The sequence below is a fragment of the Copadichromis virginalis genome, linkage group LG16, assembly GCF_057382275.1.
Source record: "Copadichromis virginalis isolate Kocher_CV1m ecotype Utaka linkage group LG16, C_Virginalis_male_GT1.1, whole genome shotgun sequence".
Lineage (NCBI taxonomy): Eukaryota > Metazoa > Chordata > Actinopteri > Cichliformes > Cichlidae > Copadichromis > Copadichromis virginalis.
In genome coordinates this window covers 18,103,421-18,120,508 of record NC_140633.1, presented here as the reverse complement: position 1 = coordinate 18,120,508, position 17,088 = coordinate 18,103,421, and the positions used below count along the sequence as shown (strand labels likewise).

General features: G+C 44.2%; 1 protein-coding gene across 2 annotated transcripts in view; it reads left to right on the top strand.

The window, feature by feature from the left end:
* Positions 1–600: 600 nt before the first annotated feature.
* Positions 601–17,088, top strand: part of klf12b (Kruppel like factor 12b) — a 39,051-nt gene continuing 22,563 nt past the window's right edge. Inside the window, exons 1-2 of one of the 2 annotated variants that reach the window (XM_085435673.1) lie at positions 601–754; positions 16,820–16,902. In XM_085435673.1, coding sequence (XP_085291799.1) covers positions 16,837–16,902 — 66 coding nt within the window. In that variant the 5' untranslated portion in view covers positions 601–754; positions 16,820–16,836. The other variant, XM_085435672.1, reaches the window with a different exon arrangement.

The following is a 17,088-nucleotide window of genomic DNA, read 5'->3' as shown; positions in this document are numbered from 1 at the left end:
TATGCTAATAAGTGCAATAAATGCAATAAGTATAAGTAGTAAGTACAATAAAAATAAATAAATAATAGGACATATGCTTTAATGATGAGAAGCAAAGTATTCTACACTGCAATATTTTTTCAGTCACAATTCTGATTTATGAAGATTAAGGATTTAAGTCATTTTTGCATCAATAAATGTTCGTGTTCATGTATTAATCTGCCAGTTATTCCCTTGAGACACTGATCGTCACTGAATCAGAGAAGAACGAAAAATTCTCATGTGATTTTGCTGTTTTTCCTTGCTCTTGGATGAGATTTAAAATTAAACTAAATGTTCACTAGTTCGTTTTTCTATTCACAAATCGGTTCACTGACCACATCGGTTCATTTGTATTTATAATTACTGTATCCGTGGGTGTAATTACTAGACGCGCGTGTAAAAACTTTGTCCTTTTAATTATCACAACCCAAACTGATGCATTGCGAATAAAACAAGTTGAACTAATGCACTGTTACCCCCTTCGTTTCCGTCCCCTTTAAACGGGGAGGTGCTCCGGTGCTCACCCCAGGCCAGGACTCTCCGCTGCGCTCCGGGAGGTGTGCACTGGAGGGAGTTTGGACTGGTTTAGAGCGGACGCGTCGGAAACCTCCCCTGAGGGGCCCCATGTAATTCGATGCATGCTGTTAAAGCTTAGAGTATATTGTCTTCCCTTTTGCTTATGAAGCCTCCACCCACCGGCCCACCCTACATTTAGCGGATCATGTGACTCGGGGTAAGTCATTTGCAAGTACAACAGTTCTCTGTGCGCTCTCATTCATTTCCTGAGAACTGCCTGAGCCGAGCAGCTGAGAGGCAGAAGGGGAGGGAGCTGCTCACTCACATACACTCACTCACACTCACACACATTATCGCACACACACTCACTCACTCACACACATACACACGTACATACGCGCAGAGTGAGAGGAGAGAAGAGGAGAGGAGGAGACGAGACAGAGAGGACTGTAGAAAGGAAAACAGTCTCCTAGTCTCCACGGCTCTGCAGCTTCTGACAAGGTCTGTGCAATTTTCTTGTCCTGTTCCTCTGCTGGCTGCTGCTATGTGCTTCATTTGTCACGTTGCTGGGCTTTGTGCTTGTGTTCAATGCGTTTCGTCCAGCTGTCATTGCTCTGTCAAAGCAAATGACAACTCAGATCACCTATAGTATTGTGTTTGGTGTTTGACAGTAGAGAAGGTAGTGGGGGGGGGGGGGGGGGGGGGGGGGAGACAAGAGATCCCGCATGTAGCTGACTGGACAACTCTTTATTGTCAGTGTCAATTAATAAGCTGTCATAAAAGAGGCCAAAAAAAAAAGAGAGCTGATTTTTATATACTCGGGACAACCGGGGACATGGGCAGCATCCACACTTTTGCAGCGCAGGCACCTCCTGTGTTTCAAGTCTCTTATCTCTCACAAGTCCAATGCAACTTCAAACATATCTGCTTATCAGTGAAGGAGTGTTGTAGAATAACACTGACTGAATGTCTTAGTGGGGGATGTGAGTGTGACTGCGCTGCAAAAACTCTCGGCACTTCTCAGTGGAAAAAAAAGTTTGCTGCTTGTCAGAGTTTCGTGCATGTCTTAAGAGAGTTGTGTGCGTGTGGGTGTGCATTTGTGTGCAGCGTTATGGTGTGTGTGTGTGTGTGTGTGTGTGTGTGTGTGTCTGTGTGTGAAAGAGAGAGACGGGCTTGTTTGTCTACTGTAGCAGCTTAGAAACAGAGGAACGAGGCTGTTAGGAATGGGTTAAACATTGGGAGGGTTGGATAGCGGAGGAAGGACACTCGGGTGTGTGTATATATGAGTGTGTGTGTGTGTGTGTGTGTGTGTGTGTGTGTGTGTGTGTGTGTGGGAGTGTTGCAGGGGTGGTGTCTTGGATGTCATCGCCAGCGCTCTCACTTCCAGGGTAATAGTCATTGGTATTGATGGGTGGCTGTCACAGGGGCAGAGAGCCACCAGGCTGGAGAGAGTGGCCGGGGGCTGGCCCTTGGCTGTTATTTTCAATTACAGGGGACCAGGGCAGAGCTGACAGCAAAGGCATTTGTACATCCAGAGAGGGGGAGGACGAGGAGGAGGGGGGAGTATGTGTGTGGAGAGAGTGGGAGGGAAGGAGAGAGAAAGGTGGTGGTGGGGATGGGGGTGGTAGAGACTCTGGCCTCTGCTCTTGGGTTTGATGTGGAAACTAAGCACTGACCTGTGTGACTTTACCCTAGCGATGTGGAGAGGCCCTACCTTGCCTTTAACTATGCGTCCGGGGTCTCTCTCTCTGTCCATAAAAAAACACCCAGCACGCCCCTGCGGGCGGTTTATCCTTCAAGCTCGGGTCCTCTACCAGAGGCCTGGGAGCTTGAGGGTCCTGCGCAGTATCTTAGCTGTTCCCAGGACTGCGCTCTTCTGGACAGAGATCTCCGATGTTGTTCCCGGGATCTGCTGGAGCAACTCGCCTAGCATCCTATTCATGTAGCCCCTGCCGCCGGGGTTACTTGCGTAGTAGCATTCCAACAACGCCCTGTTTTCGTCTCTTGCCCACCGATGCCTTCTTGTTCCAGTAGCCCACTTTTCGTCAGGGTGCCCTGGTTCCTCAACACCTGACGCGGACCTTGTTGATCCGGGCGACGTCCGAGCCGGCATGCCTTCATATTTATCTGTCTCGCTCATGTCTGCGGTAGGCTCGCTTAGCATAGGGGGTCTAGCCTTAGGACCCTTACTGGATACAGATGCCCAAGGCAGGAATCTGAAAGAAAGAGGAAGGGAAGGTGTGGGCATATATATGTGTGTGTGTGGATGTGTGAGGATGAGACCCCCTGCAGCTCTGCAGCTCCTTGGTGTTGAGCGAGGGAGATTAGTGCCCATTTAAAGTATCGCTTAAATCCATGTACAATAAGGCCTTCTGCCTGTGCACGAATAAGCAGGCTGATATCACACATGTAGAGCAGACTTTCGACACTGTGTGTACACGGCAAGGAATCACATTAGATGCCTGAAAGTGTCTCTTTACAGCACACAAACATCTGCACGTCTTGATCATCCAAATCACGTAAGTCTGGAATGTCACGGATCTGAAGGCTTATTTGTGATAACAGTATTTATGATCTGGAAAGAAATTTGAAAATAAACTCTTTAAGGTTAATTACTGTAGCACTGAACCACATCTGTGGTCAGAGTGCCATTGTAAGCGCCAGATAATGTAGCTATAATTAGGGGGTTCAGTGTATGTATGAACAGGTCTTCAACAGAAAGTCTTTAAGCTGGATAATCCCTGAGGCAATGGCCACAATAACTGGTTAACATTTTAAAATGCATAACTTTTGCTGTGTCTTTACCCAGCGTTCACAGTACGCCTGGATTATGAAGCAGTGTAGAAAATTCAAGCACTGTGTTTTAGTGTGGACTGAGGAAAACAGAGACTTTGCAGTCCAGGTCCCGAAGTCTTCATCACATGCCCACTTTGCTGCTGATGCTAGAAGCCTTTGTACATTCTGTATTTGATCATGCTACTGCTGCCTGCATGTAAGGGAAGCCTGCACAGTGCATGTGATATATTGTCTTAATCAAGACCATCTTCTTGCTGAAACACAGTCAGAGCCTGTATTTCTGTAAAAATGACTTCATTGACTGCTAAAGTATTAACTTCACTGACAACACTACTCACTTCAGTGTAGCATATAATAATGCGGTGAACTGAGAACAGTTCAAATGAACTGTAGTACATTTGGATGATAACAGAAGAGTTAAATGACCTGTCTGAATGTTTATCATGTAAAGGTCACTTTACATGATAAACAGGTCAGTGTTCCTTGTGACTTAATCCAGACATTCAGATAGCAGTAACAAAAAAAGAAGAAGAAAAAGAAATGTTGACCAGTTAGTGTATATATTTTTAATGTTTACCCTAAAGCAACATGCAACCTGCACTAGCTGGTTTGACAGCAGTATCGAAAGGATGTTGCTGTTTGTGGCTTACTGTGAGGATGTATGTTTAGCTAGAAAAAATGAGTGGGTTAGTAAAAGGTCATGGTTTGGGTTCAAAATGACTGTTTAGCACTTTTGCGTCACAGCAAGAAAGTTTGGGCTTGAACCTGTCGGTGTCCTTTCTGTCTCGATCTTGCGTATTCTGTCTGTGACTTCATGGGTTTTCTCCAGATGCTCTGTATCTTCCCACAGTCCAAAAAGATGCTTGATATAAGTGTTGATTTCAAAGTCGGTTGTACAGGTGAGCGTGAGTGTGAAAGGCTGTTAGGGTCTTTTTGTTAGACCTTTGATGGACTGGAGACCCCAGCAGGCAAAAAGCAAGGACTGTAATTCTGTCCAGTCTATGATCTGGAGACCCCCTGGTTCTCCATGAAACTAGCTGGAAAAATGATTACAGTGGATATATTGGTGTCTCTTCAATGCCCTGTTTATAGTAATAACTAAGAGTTCAAGAACAATGATGGCAGTGGCTGTCCGTTAAAAAACTGGGAACTGACACTTGTCTTCGGTGTTCAAATTTACTTTAATCATCCATCCACCCATCGCTGTATGTACTTTTTTTTATTCATCTTTGACATTTGCTTCTGAAGGACAGCAAGCATAACTCTTGCAACTTGCAGAATGCTCTGAAAATTGACTTATTTTGTTTTGGGGTGTTTCCTTATTTTTTTATTTTCTAGTTTTTTGCTTGAAGCATCAGGTTTTCCCACAAATAGACTTTACATAGATATCGGCAGGCTGTACAGATATTTTAATGTCTCATGACTCATTTTAGCATTTTTGTGATTCTTATCGTCTGTCTGAAAGGACGATATACATCATTATTGTGCAAGTGGACAATCATCTCGCTCTTATTTTAAAGGTTCAGTTGTTACTAACCACCTAGCCCCATCCTTCCTGTGTCATGCTTTGCTGGTTTACTGCTGTGCTGGCAAAATTATTCAGCTGCTTTGCTCTCATCCCGGGCATCATCTTGGATGGCAGCTGCCCATATTGGTATGGGGAGATCTGGAGATCCACTGTAAGTTGGAGAGCCACTTTTACTGAGACCTGCAGTATTTGGAGACTGCTGCATGTGTCACTACTACAGTTGGAGCCCATCCAATTGTGGTAGGTGAAAGAAACACTGGAGAGGCAGCTGATTAAAATGCTCAACATGTCAGGTTAAACATTTGCATTTATAAATGGTATTCTTTAGCATACCTGTGCCTGCTTTTGAGCGCACCCAACCCCTGAAACCCACCGCTGCTGTCACAAATAGAATGCAAATCTTGAGAGCACACCGACTATGCCAACATTGACATGAACGATTTGATGTCTCACACGTCTTGCTGTTTTCCTCCACAACTGTATAAAGCTGGTGCTGCCAATCTGATTCCTTCAGTAGCTCAACCCCCACCCCAAGACATGGTCCAAAGGCTTACGATAAGGATCGGTACAGGTGGGGGGGACTCAATTAAAAAGCCAATCACCAACGGATAGACTCTATCTGTCCATCAACACCGCTCTGCCCAGGATATTTAATTGCTCCGCAGGATTCCCCCCTTTAAAGGCAACCTCTGTCAGCCACGTATCAGGACGCACAAATTGGCTGCTTGTTGACAGATCAAATCTTTCAGGAAGATGTGCTTTGCTCTGGTTTGTTCATGCTAACAACACATAGGCTCAAATTTGTATTTAAGAAGATGAAATTTCCTGCATTAGGGCTAATAAACTGGGTTAACTGCTGCCATATTGACTGACTGCTCATTGATCCAAGTGGGTGTTATGGAGTGTATCAGCACTGATTGCAGATAGACTGCAGCGCACTATATGGCTGGATTAATGTGGGTCTCTACTGTAATCCAAGGCCAGGGTGAGAGGAAAATTAGAGAGGTTAGAGTATGGACCCAATATATAACATACAGATCCAGTTTCCGAAAATTGCTTCGCAAAAGCTGATTCAATTAAAGGAAAGAGAAAGGAATCGTTGTGTCGCTTCGTCGTTCATCCAGCGGTGGCTGTCGTGAACTTACTGTGAGCGACATTAAAAAACAAAAAGAAACATCTGTCGGTGATGTTAGTGAGCTGAAGTCCCTATACTGGTATTTCATAATCCTAGAAATGACAAAATGTTCTTTCCCTTTGCACATTCTCTTGTGGATTCAACCTTCGACCCGAGTGTCCAGCCCCCGTTTGTTTACCAAATTAAGTTAAGGGTGTACACAGAGTGCAAGAGCATGTGTGTTTAGTGAGCAGAAAGAGAGGGGTGAGAGAGAGAGAGGGAGAGAGAAAGCACGGAAAGTATTGTGCAACAGCCAGGGACTCTGAGGTTGATAGTATAAATAGTGAAGAAAAAAAATCAGAAGGCTCTACAATCTAACATGAAAGATTCCAGCTTGTCCAAGATCATTTTAAGCATTGTTAACCTCATCCCTGGTTGTATACTTATAAGGAGTCTCCTATTGTTAAAGCTATCGTGGGGAACCAAGTTTTTATTTTGATAGAGCAAAAAACGTATTAAGACAGGCAGATTTTTTCAAATGATGTCTGACCGGTGTATTGATCCAAGTTTTTTTTTTCTTTTTTCCTTTTGAGTAATGACACAATCGCTAGAGCAGCACACTCACTGCTTACTGGAAGTGACTCATGTTGCAGAGCTTGCCCCCAGACTCTGATTTGAGGTCGCTCGACATGTTTCCATGGCTAGGATAGAAAGGTATGTCAGTGGAAGGCCCGTCTATAGGCGATGACGTTTCCTCTTTCAAACTAGCGTGCGATTGATTTTAGCCAAATATGGCTGGTTAAAGGAGGAGAGAAGAAAAGGAAGGAAGCCAAGAAAGAAGGATGGGAGAGTATTCAAAGTCAGCATTTTCAGTCTGTTTTGGATCATTTCTGAGACTTTCCCCTTCACAGAATCTTTTGGGAGTTGCTTCTCTCTATCCTCCATGCAGATGGTTTCTACAGACCTGTGTAAGGATGCTGCGTGGATCACTGTGAACTTTGTTTCCAGTTGTACTGTAGGTCAACTGTTAGGAAACGAAATTATGTAAACAGCATGTGGAATCCATTTGGAGGGCTGTGGCATTTCTACACAGCTGAATTTAGGCTCCTACTACAGGCCATAGCTCTACTCAATTACCTGCTTCAGCCAGGTATCAACATGGCACAGCGTCGGCTTAAAAAGAGAGGAGCAGTAATCGAAGTGAAGGCGTGAGTAGATGAGTAATAGAGGTAAACACAGCTGCTGGCTTTTATTGAGTGTTATTGGAGAGCTGGAATGGGTCAAACCAAGGGGAAAAACTCGGTGAGCGAAAATAGCTGCGCGCATTTGATGTAATAAGTGTCAGTGTGTTGGAATGTTTTGCTTGGTCCGTTATTGTCAATTTCCATGTGCTGTGCGTTGGGGTGGATTTGGTTGTGTCAGCAAAAAGTAGGGTTAGATAGTCGCGACACTTTGTGAAGCTGCATCAGGAGGACTCTGCAAAGGCTATTAAAAAAAAGCCACGAGAAAATTGCCCGTGCGCTCGCATATATGCCTGCATGCAGGCCGCTGTTTGGATGTAAGAGATGGCGAGTGAGAAAAAAGGGCAAAGGAAGACAAGTGAAAAAAAAATAAGAGTGTGTGTTTCACTGTTTGAGATGATATTATTTCTACATGAGTTGTTTACAGTAGATACAGTAGTAGATGAGTCACTGTATTGGTGCCTTGGCATGCTTGCATTGTACAGTTATTGTACAACATCTAGGTCGATCTTTTTGAGAATGCACGTGTGCTGTGATGCATTCGGAAGACAGGCCATTGGGAGCAGTATGTACACAGTGCATATGTTGGGGGAAGGGGAATCACATTCAGACATACATGTTGGAACACAAGTACACACACATACGCTACCAGAGCCTAGGGGATAAGAGACAGTAGCCTACACAAAGAATTCGCCATTAGGGTCGAGTGTGCTGGCATCCCTTCGGGCAGGTGAGAGTGGGTGGGGGTGGTAAACATGTGGGTGGTTAGTGGTGGTAGAGTTGATGGAAAGGATTTTTTTTGTTGCTTTTTTGTGAGGGTACTGAACTAATCCATTAGTTCAGTGTGGGAAATTAGAGCAGGGTTTCACCCTTACACTCATTTTCAACATGTTGAAAGCAGCTATAACTTCTTCACGAGCGCTGAGAAATGGCAAAATACCACAAGGTTCACTTGCTTAACACCTTTACAACACTGAGAACGCTTTATATTTCCCTTCTATGGCGGCCTCCCACTGTAAAGCATCAATAAAAATATATTCACCGGTTTTTCATTTTTTATTCACGGTGAATGCTGTACAGAAATGTGCCCGCGATGCTGTTCGGCCTTTTCGAGATGATTAGTAAGTACCGCAGTGTGGTCACCTCAACCAAGGACCTGTGAACTGAAAGTAAATAAGAGACTGGTACAGAGGCACCGAGTGCATCTTATATTGATCCACTGCAGTCAACCAGCCTCACAGTATCTCACTCTCGTGTACAGTTTAGCCGTATGGTGGTATAAACATACACAGAATATTAGAGTATCTTCCTGAAAGGCTAAGCCAAGTGCTCCACACGTTTACCCTGGTTTGCTTGGCTCCACCTCCCCCTCCTTTGGTACAAGTGAGGTTTTTGTGTCAGAGGCTATTTTAGATGCACAGCCACTGACCGTGCTGCATTTACTGAGGTGAGTGAGTGTGTATGCATGTGTACGGTGTTTCTGAGAGGTCAGCGGATTATGCTGAAGCAAGAAGACCTCATAGTAAACTATCTCTTCAGGAGCTGTTTTGTGGTGTCTATTTGTGGTTTCCTTAGCACCAAACTCGATCCAGCTTTCATACTGAACATTTAACTTATTCTTTCTCACGATTTCATCAAAATGACCTTCAATTGGACATAAATAGTCTAGAATGGTGTCACAAATTGCTTTGACTTGGGAGTCGGAGCTTGCTTGAGTAATGCCACCTCACTTTAGCGCTGTCACGGTCACAGCTTGTTTAGCTGTTTCTCTGCTGCATTTGAGGCACATGATGCAAGAGGATGTCAGACTCTTCTGTTTACCTCTCTCTGGAGCAATGTGGAGGAGTGTGTGTGTATTTGTGCACGGCTTGTGTGTGCATACACTGTAGGTGTGTGTGGGTGGCTGTTTGTGTTGAATGGGCATCCATATTCTTCTTTCATGGGCAGAGCTGCAGAGTTTATGTGCATGCGTGTCTGCCTCTGAATCGAAGATAAATATGGTTCACGGTGGGTGCAGGCAGAGGTCACGAGGTTTGTGAGTGTCTGCGAGCCAGATTGTAGATCAGAAAAGGGGCTCAGGAAGTCAGCTTTATAAGAAGTGCATTTGAGACACAGACAGAGACACAGACAAACCAGACAGCGACCGACTCTTCTTTTCGCTTTGAGTGTTTCCTCTCAGAATAAACAGCTTCTTCATTTCCCACAGTTTCACAAGACCTAGAAGGGACGGAGGTGGTAATGGTGGAGGTGGGGATCTTTCACAATGAAAAAAGTCACTGAAAAAAAAAAAGATAAAAGATTTCCCTTTTGCCCTGTTGTAACCATATTTTGACCATTTGACTCATTAAACAAGAGGCACTAGGGAAATATCTGGCTAAAGTGTTATTACTTGTGCAACTTGCTTTGGTCTGTCGACTCTTTGGTTTAATTTGATAAGTTTCACTTGATTAAATAAAGCATGTGTCAGTGCCAGTCTGCGACATCTTCTCATTACCTTGAGGAAATTTTATTGTGAACCGCAGATTTGTTATTGTAACCACACTCATAACTGACTTGCTGTATGTCGTGGTCGTTACAAATTATTCTGCCTGTGTGCGTGTGTGCTGGTGAAGGCAGCGTACTTGAGCTGCATCCGGCGACCTCATCCCCCTCATCATGACAGGATTACTGACACAGGATCCCCCTGCCCCTGGCAGAAATAGCAAGGACCCAAGGGCAATTCACCAGAATATGGGAACTTCCGTGGGCCTTACTAGTGTGTGACTCTGTGTCTGTGTGTTGTTTGTGTATTTACATGGGCATCCACTCTATAAATGGAGCCGGTTTCCTCTCAGGTGCTGAGCTGCCTGGCTCAGGGAGGAACACTATGAGTTCACTGCTCTGTGGCTCTCTCTCACACATGGCAGTGTTTCCATAATTTCAGACGTCATTACACTGATTTCTAAGAATTTAATTTGAAGTCTTCAAATGATTTATATCACGGGTACTGCTGTTGCTTCTTTAACTTTACACCGCACAAAGTCGCCAGAGCGCAGGTTTTTCTTTTTAAATTTAATTTGGAACACGACGACTTTTATGGGGAATTTCAAATTGGAGCTTTTCTTGAAGCTGGGTGTAACCATTATGACACTTGGATCAATGAAATCAATACTCATCCTTTGCTAGGCGCAGTCAACCTGTTCACATGCTTTGGGTGTCTATCTCTGGAGCTGTCTCAGGCTACTCTGTATTTGATTTTCCACACATCCGTGCATCCAACCATCCAAAATCCAATTCAGTGTTTTGTGGGGGCTGGACCCTATCCCAGGTGCCATGGGGCGAGAGGCAGGGTGCACCCTGGACCCAATTTGTCACATGGCTTTATTTGGTATTCGGTTTTATGAAATTTTTTTTTAATACACATCATTTTTTTTTGATAGGCAGCATCTCAGTGATATCGTTTTTACTCTTAATTTCAAGAATAATCATACAAGGATTAGCCATTAGGTGACACCTCTGTAATCGCTCTGTTTTGTTGCTGCTGACAACCTTAATGTGCCCATTTACCTTTTATTTCTAAAATCATTATGTATTCATCCTGTCTCTGAGTTTTTCCTTTAAATTGATAAGGAGCTGATAAGTTCCCCAAGTTTCACAACATGTGCCAGAAATAAATCATCCAACACATGATGAGTGTGTTCTGTCTATTAATAACTGTGTACATAAAGCAAGCTGTGTTTTTCCTCTGTGGAACTGATTTATTCGAAGAGGAAATGGGCGGGGTGTTTTGAGGTAAAAGGCATCAGTTGAGTGCATCTTTGAGGGGGTTTTAACCCTAAAGGGAACTTTTTTCCCCTCTCTCTCTCTCTTTTTTAAACAGGGTAGGGTGTATAAGCTGTAGTTTATTGCCATTGTGCTTGTCTGCAGTCGGAGAAGTCCACGCTTTTATGAGCAAGGAGGTAGTAGCTCTCTGCTCTCTTGAGCCCCGTTCAAAAATGTCCCAGAAGCATCCAAAAGACTTCACTTGCTGCTCTTGCCAAGGAAAATACGTCTTCTGAAATGGAAATTCTGAGACCATTCACAGAGTGCCAGGAATGATTTAAAAAAAAAAAACATGTCCAAAACAGTACATCCAGGCGTGAACCCTAAACACACATACATACCTTGGACAATCAACAAACACCATCAACACTGACGGTGTTTCTCTTTTCCTGTCTGGTGAAGGGATTTTATTTAGATAGGAAGTACCTTAATCTCATTTTCATGAGAGACCTTAAAGGGGAACTCTGCTAATTTCAAACGTCAACTCATCGTATTGAAAACAGTTATTTGCCTTATTTGTTTGTAATCTTTATGTCCCTTCTGTGGCTCTGAAGGGAGTTTTTTTCATATCTATCAACATAATCGGTTTTTCAAACATGATGGAACATTGACGCTGTGAAATCCATACTTTAAAATGGTTTGCGCTGCGCACCACTGGTTTGTTACTGCGCCGATGGCTTGTTGGCATGCTGGCCAAAGCAACGATGTGGCTCACCCGCAGCGCGCTGAGAGTTCAACTAATTTGAACTTTGACCGCTGCGCACTGTGACAAACAGCGGCAGACTACCAATCAGGAGCACGGGAACATTTTCCGGTGGCTTCAGGGTCATTTTGGTCATCAACAGCTATATTGTAGCAAGCAGGAATGAGTTGACTGCCCCCCACTCCCAGCAAAAATCAATGCATCAGGTGCTTTTTTACGGTCTTTTACAGTCGCCAGCAGGCACAGAAGACAATATGGAGGATAAGCTGATGCTGTGTGTCTGAATCCCTTAAACTCCACTTAATTCCCACACAAATTATCATTTGACATCCTGGAGAAAACCCAGGTTCCAAGTAGACATGTCAGTTGTATGTTTTACCAGCCATGCAATTTGTTGTCAGATATGAATATGAGTTAACACAGCTAAGATTTTCTTTATATACATTCCCCAAATAGCTCTATGGATTTATCTGACTTCTCAGCATCATATCTGGTGTCACTGACGCCTGTGCTGCTGTTCTTCCTTTGAGAGTGCTTGGGTTTTCTATCTATGCATGTGGAAGAGCATGGGATTGAGGTGTGCTCTTCAAGGCTTTTGCTGGGGAGGCCTGAGAGCAGAGCCAAGCAGCCAAGTATAACTTAGTCATCTGCAAATGAAAATAAGAAGTTCTCTGACTAAAGTGGTCCTGTTTGAATTGCATTATTTATGTGGTGTTTAGCTTTGTAGGGCACCACTGACTGGATTGGGTTTAAGATTCAAATGTTGAGCCCTTGACCGCATAAAATGCCATAATTTTCCTGGGCGCAGTTACTCTTCGAGTACTAACTCAGCAAGGAACTATGCACGTAGCTCTCAAGACCAGAATTAGTTCAACAAGATGAGGTCATGCACAGATGCAGCTTAACATGAAGCAGGCTGAGATTGAAAATCAGCTGTGATTCGGCTGATCCGTCTACTCTGCTAGCAAAAAAAAATCAGTAGCTTTATGTCCCAGTGTCTGCAAAAGTATCACTCATCCAAAGCTCTTTGTCTAGCAAGTTTTTTCCCCTCATTTCACCTTCTTTATTGAGAAATTGCTACAGTATTTCTTTACTAGTTTTCAAAAACCTCTGTGCACTGGCTGACTTGAAAGAGAGGAAGTGCTGCAGTGTGCAAGTGAGCTAACAGTCGTAGGTTGGTTATCAGGCCAATGTGTCACATTGGGGTGTCCAGGGGCACAGAACAGGGAAGTGAGCTGCAGCGAAGAGGCCAGCAACAGACAGCCTGGGCAAAACACAGGAAATGCTTATTTCGCATCAACTACAGCTCTGTCCCTTTTATCCATAGAACTAGTTAAGCATTTGTTTACATTTTTAAATGCATTTCTTGCTTTGCTTTCTTGTTCTCCCTTTTTTCTTTCTCTCCTCCCTTTGGTAGAGGACTGGATGGGAGGGGGGGTCTGTTGGCATTCTTGCACCGTGTGCTTTGCGCTCGACCGGGCCTTGGCTCATGTCCATATCCCCTCTCTCCCCTCTCTCCCTTCTCTGATTCCCTCCCTTCCTCCTCCCCGCTAAACAACCCCCCCCCCCCCAACCCCTTCAACTCCCCGTGATTGCTTTCCTAACCACTGCTTTTGCCAGTAACTCTGCGCTCTTCAACCCCCCCCCCCCCCGCCATCTCTTCCTATCACCTTCCTGAATCCATCCTCATGTAACCCCCCCATCCCCTCCCCCCAATCCCCCCAATTATTCATTACCCCTTCCCTTCCTCTCACCCTTTTCCATCCCTCTTCCATCCCAGCCCGTGGCAGCAGGTCCAGCCTCTGTGACACAGATGCACCCAGTTGCTCTGGGCGTTCGACATGGGAACAAAGCATTGGCGGGGCCCGTCTGTTGCAGTGTGTTACAGGGTGTGTGGCATTTGTGTGTGTGTGTGTGTGTGTGTGTGTGTGTGTGTGTGTGTGTGTGTGTGTGTGTGTGTCCACATGAGAGGAAAAAGATGAGAAGGGAAGCAAAGATGGTGCACACAGCTAGATACTAAATCTGGTTTCATTAGCTTGTTTAAGCCTCAACTTTTACTTGAACAACAAAAAAATTAGAAATGTTTTTCCGTGCTCTTAGAGTGAACACCCAGAGACAGTATCAAGCACTTGCACAAAGTCACAGTGTTGTTCACCACCAACCGACATGCATCTTTTTTTTTTAATATAATTTTTTTTAGCCAGTCAAGTACTTCCTTGTTAAACTCCATTAATTAACACTGAACAGTTCATAAATAAAATTATTTCATTCACAGTGTTGGCAGCGTGCTAGTAGCACAGGTGTAAAGCTAAAAGACAAGAGTAAGCCACAGAGCTGTTTCTGGCACAGTGGTTTTTAATTTGATATGCTTTCCTTTTGATTTTTTTGATTCTGTATGCAGTGAGGAAATGTGCATGTAAACGAGCGCATGAGGTCAACATTTGGTCTCACAATGTCTGATGTCTTCTAGAGAAGTTTGTCTATTCTAATTTTTAACACTTTTTTTAAGGCAGCCCGCAAGCTTCTTGCTGTTGCCTCAGTGAGTACACAGTCAATAGCCGTCAACAGGGAACTAGGAGATGGTGAACCTCAGGTCATGGATGTTGATGTGCAGTCGGAGTTTCACTTCATTCAGTTAAACGCATTAACAGGCACGCAAATAAATTCAAACAATAAAACAAAGACAGCAGAAAATTCACAAATAGGTATACTTGGAGTATTTCTTCTGCTAGAACTGACATCAATCTTCACCTGCTCCCTTTACCTTCTTTTTTTTTTTACCGAGGGATTGTGGTGGGGACAGGAGGGCTTGTAGGAGGGAGAAATGAGATGCCTCAACACTCCACTGCCCTCCTCTCTCCATCCAACTCCCCCACACACCTGGGATGGCCATTTCATTTCAGAGAGCAGCAAATGGAAAGGTGATCTTAATCTACCCTGTTTCCTTCTAACCCCCCCACCCCTCCTTCTCTCCATCTCCCACACACAGTGCCTCATACCGCTGATGGACAGTGCACTGCTAGTTGCCTGAGCCTGCTGCCAGCAGAGCAAATTTAGTGATACTGGATAGGCATTGGTTTATCACCACCAACAAATTCTTTTCAGTTTCAACTCAGTCTTTGTTCTTATCTTTAATCTTTTTGATTTTTTTTTTTTGATCTTCAAGCACTAGCTGTTAGAAACAATTCTTTTGTGGGAACAAAAGCGATTGACATTTGACTTCAGTCAAAGGAGTGCGACACGAACTCCTCAACACCCCTCAGTTATCTCATTACTCAGTGTTAGGGCTCCCCGACTGCCGTTAGCTCTTTGGTCATTATCATCACAAGCAAAGGAAAGCAGAGACCATTGATTTCCTATGAATATCCCTCTGCAGGCCAGTTCATTAGGTACTGCTCACAAACCCACTGGATTAAATGGACTTTAGGCACACGGGGAAAAGATTGCTACTTTCAAGAAGTTCTAATTGTTTTGCTTTTCCATCAGCAATAGAGTGAGCATTTAGCACAGTGAAGAAAAATGAATAGAAAAGGAAAAAACAACAACTTTTTGATGTAAGAATAGCAAACCCCTCAGGAAAATAAAGTTTTATCTTAAGTGTCTCTGTCTGGAGAGGTTTGGGTTTTTTTTTCTTTTTTTTTCTCGTGAATGAGGAGAAAGTGCATTTGCCATAACGGTGGTCATCCCGGGGAAAACAAAACCTCACTTTCTGCCTCTCTTAGTGCACTCCTCTCTTCTTTTCCTCCTCAACACATGGCTTGAGGCTGGACCGAGGCTGCAGCTCCACCCGCCCAGTTGTTACCATGGCAACGCTATCTGGGCCTACCAAGACCTGAAGCCGAAGGACATCCTGGACAACAATACAATAGCAGCACAGCCAGGGTACCTGAGGGACTTAGACCTGTGAGGCGAGATCTGGGGGGTTGCAGATTGAGGGAGTAAATCCTCCCTCTTTCTCTGCCTCCCTCACACACTCAACTCACAAACACAGTCAGGATTAGCCTTTCGCTTGAGACTCTGAGAGGTAGAGGAACAATACTTGGCATTAAACAGTTTTGCTGAAACAATTTTTGCATAAGAAATGTTTTCCGATAGCTGTCTTGAGTGGATACTTTGGTGAGTAAAAAACAAAAACAAAACCCAAACGTTTAGTAATTGAGCAGGCCACGGGGATTTTGTGTGATATGCAATATGTTTAGTGTGGTTAGATGGCCAGGACATAAGGTAAACAGAGATAATGTATGTCATTCATTACCGCCTCAGCTTTTATTCCTCAGAATTAGAATGGTCATGATTGCCGTGGTGCTGCTGACTATGAGGACTGGGCCGCAAACCCCGCTGCTGGTGCCAGCAGTGGAGAGTAATAGAGATGTTTAGGGTCTATTTGCCTTGCTTGCATTCCTCCATGTACTGCTGCTAAAATAATAAGAGGGAGGGTTACCTCAGGTCGGGCCCAAGCTGAGGGATACGGAACATGCATTGTTGTCATTGGCTCCATCTGAGTATCGCTCTTAAAGCCACAGTGCGGAGCTGAGGAGACGGGCACTGCTGCCCACTTTACAGACGCACCGTGCTCAGAGGCAGAGGGATGCGTGGATCTTAAGAAATACTTCAAATAATAATGTGAATTAATGAATATTACATTACACCTTTAGAAGTGCCACAACTTCAAACGGCGCTCATTGTTTTCTCTATATAAGTGGCTAAAGAGGAAAACTCTGAAGACGGGTTGTGTTCATGCCTTTGCTGTTGATTAACTGTATATGAAGCATGTGTTTGTATTCCATTGAAGTCTTAAGAGGATTTCTTTCAGTATTATTAAGTGTTATTAGCCCCACTGCAGCCCACCAGGCAATTCGAAAATCTTTATTATAAAGAAGAGGGACTCACAGTTTGTGTGCGTCTTTTTGTGTGTGTGTGTGTTTGTGTGTCAGCTTCTGATGATTCTGAAACATGAAGTCATGTCTATTTAAAATGTGTTTATTTCTCAGTGGGTGTGAGGACAACATTGTAGATGTCCATGTGTGAATAAGTGAGTGTGGGACCTGCTTAGTCATGCTAAAACACCCGTCTTACACCTCCTCTGTGTTCCTTCACAGGCAGGCTAAGAAACAGGATGTTAATGCTTGACGGAATGCCTGCAGTCCGAGTCAAAGCCGAGCCCCTGGAATCGGAACAAGGGGTAAGAGAGCAGTTGTTTTCCAGACAATTCCTTTTTTTTTTCCTGCTTTCCTTTCCTTCTTTCCTCCTCCCGGCAATGGGCTGATAATCACTCCCAGGCCTAAGCAAGTGAGTGACTGAGTGGGGGCTTAGAGGAGTGGTTGGAGAGCATGGTAGTAAGAAAAGAGAAGAGAAGAACCAAGAGGAA